Raw genomic sequence first — 12,842 nt, 5'->3', positions numbered from 1 at the left:
GGACCGCCCCACTGCCACCTGCAGATCACTCCCAAAATAAAAGCCCACGCTGGGTTTTCTTGAATCCAACTTGGTCAAATAGTTTCACCAAGTCCAAACTTTCCTTTTATTTTGCTCTGCAGCCACAGGTGTTTCTGTGACTCCAGTGCACTCCAGCGGGTTCAATGTGTCTCTATGAGCATCCTGGGGGATACATACCGTCCCCCGCATATAATTCCCCTCACTGCCTCACGACTGTAATACAGAGATAAAAACCTGTGATCCCAATGTATCACCTGTGACAATACAGCTTTTCTTCTTAGTTATTCCAGACGATTAGATTTGTTAAATCAAGAGAAATGGCATTTATAGAAGGGCCGGATGATTGTCTCACAGTGAATGTCATTGTAGGTTAAAATAATTGAAAAAGAATGTAGAACTTGTGGAGACCGGTTGGACTTGATGGACCTGAGTCTTATTTAAACCCATATAACTATGTATTCATGGGGTTAATCGTAAAGGTCAGAGTTTAAGCACCGATCGCTGCAGGTACAGGTAGATGCTGGATATTGGGAAGGGACTAAATACTTTATAGGAAAATGTATATTTTATTAGAACAGATGTTTTTCAGTCATCCCATCTGAAAATAACTATAAAGTGAAGACCCCGATGGGCTCATACTGGGACCCCCTCACATAGACTCCTCGAGTGCTATTATTTTCAACAATAAAGAGGTTAAATAGCCGGAGGTTTACTTATTTCTAGTTCTCAGAAGGAAAAAAACTCCTCAGACGACCCCCCATGGGGAATCGGCATGTGTCCCTTATTCATTATCCTGTGACTATGACATAAATCTGTGTTGGGAGTCCTCCTATAATCCATGTGGTGACGGCTCGGAGGACCTGTTTCTCCCGCTGCTCAGTGACTGGGCTTCTGTGCACTGCTGATCACCATTATTGGCATCCCTTCATTTTTTTCATGGCCTGTACAATATCTTCAGAAATAATGAAAGTTACAGTATATCCTTAGGATTTTTTTAATTGGTGGTCCAAAGTAATACAACAATAGAACATTGTTTAACCTCCTTGTGGCAATTTCAAAGAAGAAACCGAATAAACAGCATGTGCAGCAATAAAGGCTCCCCTAAACCCCTAATTAATACTTGGCAGAAAAACAAGAACCTCCTCCAGCGGTAGCCAAAAATATAAAAAGCAAAGTTTATTGATCACATTAGAAACTGTAGTAGCAAGTCACCAAAAGAGATCCATAGATATTCTATTCTATTTTCTGCTGTTTGTCTCCACGTCTGAGACTGGGACGGCTCCGCACGCTGCCTTACAGATGAAGACTGCTAATCAACGTTGGGTGAGCGGACTATTCCTTTACCCCATTCCCCTCTGTTCTTCAAGTAATTAATACTTGGTTGCCCACCCTTTGGCATTGCTGACGGCCTCCAAACATTTCTTGTAGCCATCTATAAGCTTCTTGCTCTTCTCAGCTGGGATTTTCTCCCACTCTTCCTTTGCAGTTTGTTCGAGCTCTTGAATGTTTGCAGGTTCTTTTTCCCAACGGCAGATTTCAGCTCACCCCAAAGATTTTCAGTGGGATTGAGGTCTGGACTCATTGCTGGCCATTATAAAACAGTCCATGTTTTTCTTTTTCAACCATTCCTGTGTACTTTTGGATGTGTGCTTTGGGTCATTGTCTTGCTGGAGGACCCATGATCTTGGACTCAAACTACATTTTCTTTCACTGGGTAGGACATTTCGCGTTGTGGATACTCGACCATGCTTAAGTGTTGGTAAGGTTTTCTTTCCTTATATAACCTTCATTGCGTCGTCTGTAAACAAACTGTTGCTTTGCATTGCCAAAAAGCTCTATTTTTGTTTCATCTGTCCACAGAACATTTTCCCAGAAGGATTGAGGCTTGTCAAGGTACTCTTTGGCAAAGATCAGTCGTTCCTTTTTATGTCTTTTATTCAGCAATGGTTTCTTCCTTGGCCTTCGCCAATAAAGCTCTGCTTGGTTTAGTGTGCGGCGTATGGTACTTGTTGAAACCATGATCCCAGACTATTCCAGGTTGGCCTTCAGGTCTTTGGATGTTTGACGTGATGTTTTTTTTCCACTATTTCCACCAATCTTCGAAGACCTCTTTTGCCAATTTTCCTCTTTCCAGGGAGGTTCTTGATGGTTCCATGCTTGGCAAACTTATTAATGACATTGCGCACTGTTGAAACTGGGATACCAAGGTTTTTGGAGATGGCCTTCTACCCTTTGGAAGTCTTGTGTTTGCTAATAGCAGTTCTGATGTCCTCAGGCAGCTCCTTTGTCTAATCCATTGTGACAAAGGAACGGGGCCTACCATGTGGCTTTTTAAAACACTGAAATCATCATTCATTGGCTAATTCTTGTCACATGGGCACTGACAATCACAGGTGAATCTCTTTTGTGATTTACCACAGGCGAGTCAAAATGTGTTTCCATACTAAATTAAGGTAAAGGTGGAAATACCAGTGACACAGAAAGCTTTAGATTTTTCTATTTTTCCCTCCCATTGTTTTTTGTTTTAAATTATCATTTGCTCTTTTGTATTTAACATGAGTCTCTATACAAAAAAACTGTTTCACTTTATTAATTTTTTTCAGGAGATATTCCACATTATGTACTTAAAGCGCACCTGTCAGCAGGATTGTGCTTAGTAAACTACATAGACTTGTCAGGTAGGCGACATTACACTGATTAAAATGATACCTTTTTTGATGAAATCTGTCCTGTAGTTCTTGTGTAATCTTTACTTTCAGTTTGGAGATAATGATATGCCCGTGCTCCAGGGCGACCTGTGGGGGGCGCTCTATCTGGTGCTCTGATTGCATATTCACCTGTATGCTCTTATGGCAGCTCACTGTGCCTTCACTGACCTGCCTCCTATTTTACCTAGCCACGCACTACTAGATGCATTATGTAAAATAGGAGGCAGGTCAGTGAACGATAAGTGAGCTGTCATAAGAGCATACAGATGAATATGTCAGCAGAAACCCAGATAGAGCGCCCCCCATAGGCTGCCCCGGAGCACGAGCATATCATTATCTCCAAACTGAAAGTGAAGATTACACAAGAACCAAAAGACGGATTTCATCAACCAAGGTATCCGCTGTCTAGCACTGTGAAAATGGTGGAGGCCCACAAAGCAGGAGAAGGCTATGAGCAAAGCGTTTTCAAGTTGCCCTTTCCTCGGTTCAAAATGTAATAAAGAAATGGCAGTTAACAGAAACAGAGGAGGTCAAGATAAGGTCTGGAAGACCAAGCAAATTTTCAGTAGGATTGCTAGGGAGGAAAATCAGAACCCCCGCCTGACTGCAAAAGACCTTCAGAAAGATTTAGCAGACTCTGGAGTTGTGGTACATTATTATACTCTTCAGAGACACCTGCACAAATATGGCCTTCATGGAAGAGTCATCAGAAGAAAACCTCTCCTGCGACCTCACCATGAAATTCAGCGTCAGAAGTATGCAAAAGTACATCTAAGAAGGTCTGATGCATTTTGGAAAATATATATAATTTATTATTTATTGTTTTGCCTAAAATACAAAGGAAATGTCATCTTTAACTTTAGGCCGTTTAGAGATTATTTCATCTTCAACTTAACTGTTCACAATAACAGTAATTTTGACCATTGGTGCCCAAACTTTTACATGTCACTGTATTCTGTCACTATGTGTCTCCTACAGATGGACTCATGGAAAGAAATCCACCAGAGAGATGTCCCCGTCCTCTGTATTCCCAGGACTGTCCAGAGGAGAATCCCAACATCCCGGAGGATCATCAGGTAGACGGCGCTGAGCCCTGTACCGGATCTGTGTATGGGGGGACATTTCTGATCGAGGTCATAGATGTCACAGATTTTGGTGGTTTCTTGTATTGTGCTGATTGTTACATCTGATATATCAGGAGGAAGATCCGACTAAGAATAAAGTGAAGGACGAGACAGAAGAAGAAGCGATGACGAGGGGGGATCAGCCGTGTGTGAGTGACGGGAAGGAGGAGATTCCTGTAGATGTTTCCACAGGTGTGTAATAATGACTGGCGTGTGATGGTTATGATGATGACCAGCGTGTGATGATGATGATTGGCATGTTACTATGATGATTGGCATGTGACTATGATTAGCGGCGTGTGATGATGATGACTGGCGTATGATGATGATGATTGGCAATTGGCATGTGACTATGATTAGCGGTGTGTGATGATGATGACCGGCGTATGACGATGATGATTGGCATGTGACTATGATTAGCAGCGCCTGACGATGACCGGCATGTGATATTGTATGAAGTCTCCGGTGCAGTGAAGCTTTATCCGCTGTTCACATCACAGCAGAAGCGTCCGGTGATGGAGCGGCTGCTCTTGTACAGAGTCCGGTTGCGCACCGATGAATAGCTGGGCCGCCTTCACACCTCTTCTTAATGATTTAATAAGCACATTTTTAATTTTCCTAATTGTGTTTTTTAATAAAAAATATGCAAATTTATTAAAAAAGAAAAACTGAAATCTCACATGGTCATAAGTCTTCAGACCCTTTGCTCAGTATTGAGTAGATGCACCTTTTGAGCTAGTAGAGCCATGAGTCTTCTTGGGAATGATGCAACAAGTTTTTCACACCTGGATTTGGGGATCCTCGGCCATTCTTGCAGATCCTCTCCAGTTCCGTCAGGTTGGATGGTGAACGTTGGTGGACAGCCATTTTCAGGTCTCTCCAGAGATGCTCAATTGGGTTTAGGTCAGGGCTCTGGTTGGGCCAGTCAAGAATGGTCACAGAGTTGTTCTGAAGCCACTCCTTTGTCATTTTAGCTGTGTGGTTAGGGTCGTTGTCTTGTTGGAAGATGAACCTTCGGCCAAGTCTGAGGTCCAGAGCACTCTGGAAGAGGTTTTCATCCAGGATATCTCTGTACTTGGCTGTATTCATGTTTCCTTCAATTGCAACTAGACATCCTGTCCCTGCAGCTGAAAAATACCCCCATAGCATGATGCTGCCACCACCATGTTTCACTGTAGGGATTGTATTGGGCAGGTCATGAGCAGTGCCAGGTTTTCTCCACACATACCGCTTAGAATTATCACCAAAAAGTTCTATCTTCGTCTCATCAGACCAGAGAATCTTATTTCTCACAGTCTGTGAGTCCTTCATGTGTTTTTGAGCAAACTCTATGCAGGCTTTCATGTGTCTTGCATTGAGGAGAGGCTTCCATCTGGCCACTCTGCCATAAAGGCCCAACTGTTGGAGAGCTCCAGTGATCGTTGACTTTGTGGAGCTTTCTCCAATCTCCCTACTTCATCTCTGGAGCTGAGCCACAGTGATCTTGGGGCTCTTCTTTACCTCTCTCACCAAGGCTCTTCTCCCACGATTGCTCAGTTTGGCTGGACGGCCAGGTCTAGGAAGACTTCTGGTGGTCCCAAACTTCTTCCATTTAAGGATTATGAAGGCCACTGTGCTCTTAGGAACCTTGAGTAATGCAGAAATTCTTTTGTAATCTTGGCCAGATCTGTGCCTTGCCACAATTCTGTCTCTGAGCTCCTTGGGCAGTTCCTTAGAGCTCATGATTCTCATTTGGTCTGACATGCACTGTGAGCCATGAGGTCTTATATAGACAGGTGTGTGCCTTTCCAAATCAAGTCCTATCAGTTTAATTAAACACAGCTGGACTCCAATGAAGGAGTAGAACCATCTCAAGGAGGATCACAAGGAAATGGACAGCATGTGAATTAAATATCAGTGTCTGAGCGAAGGATTTGAATACTTATGCCCATGTGATATTTCAGTTTTTCTTTTTTAATAAATCTGCAAAATTGTCTGCATTTCTCCTTTTTTTCAGTGAAGATGGGGTGCAGAGTGTACTTTAATGAGAAAAATAAATGAACTTTTTAGAATTTACCAAATGGCTGCAATGAAACAAAGAGTGAAAAATTTAAAGGGGTCTGAATACTTCCCGTACCCACTGTAAGTGTTCAGCGTACAGCACAGGATAAATATGATCCAAAATGTTCTGTACCCCAAAATGCCACCATTAAGAGCTTCTACTCAACCCACAAAAAACAAGTCCCCACTCAGGTTCATCATCTGTAAACAGTAATATAGGGGGTGTCCATATTACTAGTAGCACAAAGGCTCTGGAAAAGTGACTTGGCTCCCACTTAAAGAAATCCAGTGACATCTGCGCTCCTAAATCCAAATGCCCCCTCCTCCTGGGCCCCACCGTATGCAGTTAGCATCCACATGTTTGGCATTACTGTAGCGGGGAGAGCCAATTTATTTCTCCAGAAAGCACTAGCTGGGAATCATGTACTCGGCGCTACAACGTAAGGGCACTACAATGTACCGGACACTACAATGTACTGGCCACTATAAGGGAATATTTGCATTTTCACTTCGCAACATCCATTACTGCTCGTTTCTGGAAAGCACCCATGGGGTCAAATTCATCACTACACCTGTAGATACATTTCCATAGGGGTGTAATTTCCAAACTGGTGTCACTTGAGGGGGGATTCTGCTCTTTTGCCACTTTGGGGCTCTGTATATGGAGTCTGCAAACTGTTCTACTAAAGTTTGTTCTCCAAGAGTCAAATAGCGCTCCTTCCCTCCCGAGTCTCGCCATATGGCTAAGCAGTAAAGTACAGACACATATGGGGTATTGCCCCGTTCAGCAGAAATTGTATAAAATTATGTGGTCATTTTTACCCATTTTCCCTTGTGAAAATGTAAAATCTGGGGCTAAAATAATATTATAGTGGTAAAAATGTAATTTTTTTTTTCTTCACCGTTCAATTGTATAACATTTTGTGAATCACAATTACCTTGCATTCATTGGGAAAGTGCGCGGTGGATGCTGGGTGTGACGCTCGGTGAAACCCCACCCACAGCCCGGTGTCCACCGCGGGGATCGCATCACCGAGTCACGCCTCACTTGACGTGACATCAGGGGAAGCAAGAGCCGGCTGAGGCCGGGGGTCGCGTGATGCCTGTGAGTGGCCAGCGATAGCGCCGCTCACAGGCAATAAAGACAAAGCAAGGTAATTAAAAGAAATCTCTCAATGGGTTAATTACATTGGGGGAATTTTCAATAGTAGTTGACATCTTCTTCAATTGCGTGGACACTTTTCTATACTAAGGGCAAGATACGAAGCTTGAGAGAGTGAAATGGCACTGGAGGTACATTAAGGGAACCTGTCATCAGTAATTACCACTTAAAGAACTATTTGCTGTCTAGTCTCTGCCACCCCTGACTTGTGCCAATGTCACCAGTTTATAAGTGTCATTCACTTTACCCGTCATTGTGTTAATGTTATGGCATGTAGTTGTCCTCCTTATTACCGGTACTTTCACTGACGAGGGTCTTCATTGTGAGATCCAGAAAATACATTCAGAAATCTCTTTTGTGTTGAAGAAAAACCTCACATCTAATTTATCTTTCATCCTAATAGGAAATCCTTGTGAGAATAACGGTTCATCACTAAATTGTAAAAAAGAAGATATCTGGGAGCACTCTAATGGAGAAAACCTCATCACTCTTCCTGCACCTCCTGGACTTCACAGCACTTCACTTTCTTATAATCCTCCTAATCATAAGGAATCATCTCCTGAGCAATCTCACATTATTACCAAAAGTCGAAGTGGCAAAGTGGATTCAAGATTTCAGTGTGACAAGCAATTTACAAAAAGCTCAGATTTTTTAACACACAGAAAACACAAAGGTAAAAAGCCATACTCCTGTTCAGAATGTGAGAAATGTTTTACATATAAATCACAATTTGTTATACATGAGAGAATTCACACAGGAGAAAAAACATTTTCATGTTCGGAATGTGGGAAGTCCTTTAAACATAAAGGGGATCTTATTACACATCAGAGAATTCATACAGGAGAGAAGCCATATTCATGTTCAGAATGTGGGAAATGTTGTAGAAGTAAATCAGACTTTGTTAAACATCAAAGAATTCACACAGGGGAAAAACCTTTTTCATGTTTACAATGTAGAAGGTGCTTTACAGATAAATCACAGCTTGTTATACATCAGAGAACTCACACAGGAGAGAAGCCGTATTCATGTTCAGAATGTGGGAAATCTTTTATGTGTAAATCAATTCTTTCTGCTCATAACAGAATTCACACAGGAGAAAAGCCGTATTCATGTTCAAAATGTGGAAAGTCCTTCACAGGTAAAGGAAGTCTTATTATACATCAGAGAATTCACACAGGAGAGAAGCCATATTCATGTTTAGAATGTGGGAAATGCTTTACATTTAAAAGCAGTCTTATTCCACATCAGCGAATTCACACAGGAGAGAAGCCATATTCATGTTCAGAATGTGGTAAGTGCTTTACAAATAAAGGGAATCTTTTTACACATCAGAGAAATCATACAGGAGAAAAAACATTTTCATGTTCGGAATGTGAGAAGTCCTTCACAAATAAAGGGAGTCTTATAACACATCAGAGAATTCACACAGGAGAAAAACCATTTTTGTGTTCACTATGTGGGAAGACCTTCACAGTTAAAGGGCATCTTAGTAGACATCAAAACATTCATACTGGAAAGTCGCCATATTCATGTTCAGAATGTGGGAAGTGTTTTAGTTATAAATCAGATCTTGTTAAACATCACAGAATTCACACAGGAGAAAAGCCGTATTCATGTCCAGAATGTGGGAAATGCTTTACAGAGAAATCAAAACTTGTGATACACGAGAAAATTCACACAGGAGAGAAGCCGTATTCATGTTCAGAATGTGGGAAATCTTTTATGCGTAAATCTAATCTTTCTGCTCATAAGAGAATTCATACAGGAGAAACACCATTTTCTTGTTCAGAATGTGGGAAATGTTTTAAAAGTAAATCAGGGCTGGTTTTACATCAAAGAATTCACACCGGGGAGAAACCGTTTTCATGTTTACAATGTGGAAAATGCTTTACAGGTAAATCACAGCTTGTTAGACATCAGAGAACTCACACAGGAGAGAAGCCGTATTCATGTTCAGAATGTGGGAAATCTTTTATGTGTAAATCAATTCTTTCTGCTCATAACAGAATTCATACAGGAGAAAAGCCATTTTCTTGTTCAGAATGTGGGAAATGTTTTATATATAAATCAGATCTTGTTAAACATCAAAGAATTCACACAGGAGAAAAACTTTTTTTGTGTTTAGCATGTGGAAGATGCTTTGCAAATAAATCACAGCTTGTTATACATCAAAGAATTCATACAGGAGAGAAGCCGTATTCATGTTCAGAATGTGGGAAATCTTTTATACAAAAATCACACCTTGTAAAACATGAGAGAAGTCATATGGGAAAGAAAGTGTAATTATGTTCACTGTGTTTTATAAAGTTTAATAAACATTGTTCAGCATAAATGAGTACACCCCCTTTGATGAGTAAGATTTTATTTAATAGCTCACTGAACACAAGATCAATTTCTACAATTTTGCCAACACTAAGTTTCATAGAACATTTTTTTGTAATCAAAACATGAAAGTAAGGGTAATAATATAACTATCATTACAAAATCTTCAGTTTTACTCAAAATAGTTGATGCAAAAATGAGTACACCCCACATCAAAAGCTACTACATCTATTATTTTGTATGGCCTCCATAATTTTAAAGGACGGCACTAAATTTTCTAGGCCTGGAATGAACTAATTAGTGACAATACTACATCTATCTGTTTTCTATCTTTCGATAACGAGCTCTTAGAGCCTGGATGCTGGATGTAGCGATGACAACTTGTCTCTTCAGAATTCCCCATAGGTGTTTGGTTGGGTTCAGATCAGGAGACACTTGGCCACTGAATCACTGTCACCCTGTTCTTCAGAAATGTAACAGTGGCCTACCAAGGGAACAGAGTGATAGCAGCATCTTTTCTGTCACTATAGAGCAGAACATCTGTGAATTCAAGATACCATCAATGAAATGTAGCTCCTCATGCAGGACACGGCCACCACCAGGTCTCACTGTAGACACCATGCATTCTCATTGTATTCCTCACCTCTTCAATGTCATACAGTTTTGAAGCCATCAGTTCCAAAAAAAAACATTTATCTTGGTCTCATCACTCCAGAGTATAAAGTCCCAGGAGGCTTCATATGTTTCCGCATGTGTCCTGGCAGATTGTAGGGCGGCTTTTTTGTGCATGGGATTTAGGAGAGGCTTTCTATGTGGACAACACCCATGTCTGCCATTCCTCTATAGAAAACATTGTCTGCTTTCAGCTCATCTCTCAATGCTTGGATGAAAAATCACAGTTGGGAAGGAATGGACGGGACAAAGAAAGTTACTGATAATCCAGCACTTGTTTTCCAGTGTGAATAAAACCAAAAACTTTTATTGAAAAATCCAAATTAAAATCATAGAAACATTAAAAAAACAGATAGGAGCAAAACATCTCTGCGTTTCTACCTGGTATTTGTGTTCAGTTCTTCTTCATGACATAATAAATAACCAGTAACCGGCTTCTTCTACACATCATAGGGTCTAATGCACAGCGGAGACCCCCAGCCCCAAATGGACATGTGCAAGTATGTCTACATTACCCCTATGGACGATCATATGTCCACAACAAAAAGCATCCGTGCAATAGAAGAATGAAGTGTCTGCATCTATAATGTGTATATTATGTATAATTACTATAAAAGAGGAAAAAACACAATTCAGTAAATGGATACAAGGTCTGAAGGAAGCTTCATATCACTGGGGAATCTGGAGTCCAATTCCAGAATCCACAAGGCTTCTCTGGGGTGTACTTTTTATACCAATCTCCCCCCTTAGCTGGTCTGGTGACATATTCAATACCCACAACTGTAAAGTGATTAATCCCTATTGTGTTGTATGAGATGTTGTGATGCTGCAGATGTATTACGTGTTGTGGGGCCAAGAACGTCCCTAACGTGTCCCCCAATGCGGTGACGTAAGGGTCTGACCGTGCCCCCCACATATTGCAGCAGACAAGCTTCACATTGTATGGTGTCAATGACGTGTGGAGCTACAACTAATGAGATGTCGGATATTATAGGGTTTATTATGGTTAGTAGATGCAGACATTTTTGCTTTGTGCACAGACTTGCACAAACCACATTTATTTCTCCCACATTCAATGAAACCTTTGGTGTTTGTCCTCCACGTGTCAGTTGGGTTTCTTGTTGCTGGATCCTTGTCAGTGTATAACATAGGTAAATGTTTTCTGGTAATATTCACTATATTATAGGAATCTTCTCTGCAGCCAGTATTGAATGTATCTCTAGACTGATGGATGTTTCCTTCTTTGTGAGTTTTCGGTAATGTATGAAATATTGGACATTTTGGGTGATTTTCCTTTAATCGTTCTGTTTGGCATTAAGTACAGCCGATACCAAACCCTCCTCCAAAAGACAATGTAAGGGGGTATTGTATGAATTAGTAGGATCTCCATCTAGAGTGCGGCATATATTAGTATCGTCACCCATGTTCATAACCTCCGGCTCATACAACCCACTATCCAGAGCTGTGATCGAGCCCCCTTTATCTGCAGCTCTAATGACTTTATTAGGGCTGTGCTCAGGGCCGTATCTGGCATTCATGCTGCCCTAGGCACTTTAAGTGATCACGCCCCCTACTGGTAATTCATACTAGAAGTGTTCATACCCTTTAGGCCCCTTTCACACGTACCGGAGACACACACGTACACCAATTATAATCTATAGGCTGCGTACATGGTCACACGGACCGGACATGTCCGTTTTTTGCCGGCAGCTCGGACGTCAGTACGTCCTGCACACAGATGATATAAAGTGTGACATCCGCACACACGTCTGTGTGACACGTGCCGGAAGAGAGTGCAGAATAGAAATGACAGATATTTAGGTGTTAGATGTGCAAAGATCGAGATAGATGATAGATATCCGTGAGATATATAATTACTGCCCTGTGTGTGGAGTTTACTGTACTTGTGTTTAGCTAATAAATGAAAAAAGCGATGTGGAATCCTCCCTATTTTTGATAACCAGCAAAGGTAAAGCAGACAGCTGTGAGCGGATATTATCAGGGTGGGAAGGTCCTCGGTTATTGGGCCCTTCCCAGCCTAAAAATACCAGCCCTCAGCCGCCTCAGAAATGGCGCACCAATTCAGGTGCTTTGCACAGCTCTTCACGATTGCCCTGGTGCGGTGGCGATCGGGGTAATGGTGGTTAGGGTTGATGACAGCTGTGATTTGTCAAAAAACACAGCTGTCTTCAAGCCCTCAGGTTAGTAATGGAGAGGGAAAGGAAAGAGATCCCGGCACTCACCTGTAGTCAATCATTTATTCCACATCCACAAATCTGCAAAACGTTTCAGCTCCTCCAGAGCTTTTCTCAATTGTGGCCAATCACATAGAAATACAACATTTATATAGAAAAAAAAACAAGGAAATGACATCACAATGAAATAAAAAATGAAGAAAACCACAAACATTCATATAATCATATTAGTCTCATTATATAAAATACCGTATTTTTCGGACCATAAGACGCACTTTTTTCCTCCAAAATTTTGGAGGAAAATGGGGGGTGCGTCTTATAGTCCGAATGTTGGGGTGTGTGTATATTTATGTGGGGTGTGGGGGAGCGGTATCGGTGGAGGAGTGGGCACAGGAGGCAGCGGCCGCCCGCTGCAGCCTACACTGTCCCCGCTGCTAAAGAAAATGAATATTCACTGCTCCCCACGACCATGAGGCGTGGGGAGCACTGAATATTCATGCTCCTTAATAGCGGTATACAGTGTAGCCGCGCTGCGGCTGCTGCCGGCTATCTCCTGTGCCCGCTGTTAAAGGGCATGAATATTCAACCTCTCTCCATG

General features: G+C 41.6%; 1 protein-coding gene across 1 annotated transcript in view; it reads left to right on the top strand.

Moving 5' to 3' along the window:
• Positions 1-9,338, top strand: part of LOC141212379 (uncharacterized) — a 76,109-nt gene extending 66,771 nt beyond the window's left edge. Inside the window, exon 3 of the mRNA XM_073664929.1 lies at positions 7,737-9,338. Coding sequence (XP_073521030.1) covers positions 7,737-9,338 — 1,602 coding nt within the window. The remainder of the gene's footprint in view (positions 1-7,736) is intronic.
• The last annotated feature ends 3,504 nt before the right edge of the window (positions 9,339-12,842 follow it).

The sequence above is a fragment of the Phyllobates terribilis genome, unplaced genomic scaffold (assembly GCF_046119375.1).
Source record: "Phyllobates terribilis strain yellow unplaced genomic scaffold, ASM4611937v1 Scaffold_171__1_contigs__length_4068163, whole genome shotgun sequence".
Lineage (NCBI taxonomy): Eukaryota > Metazoa > Chordata > Amphibia > Anura > Dendrobatidae > Phyllobates > Phyllobates terribilis.
This window is presented reverse-complemented; position numbering and strand designations above follow the sequence as displayed.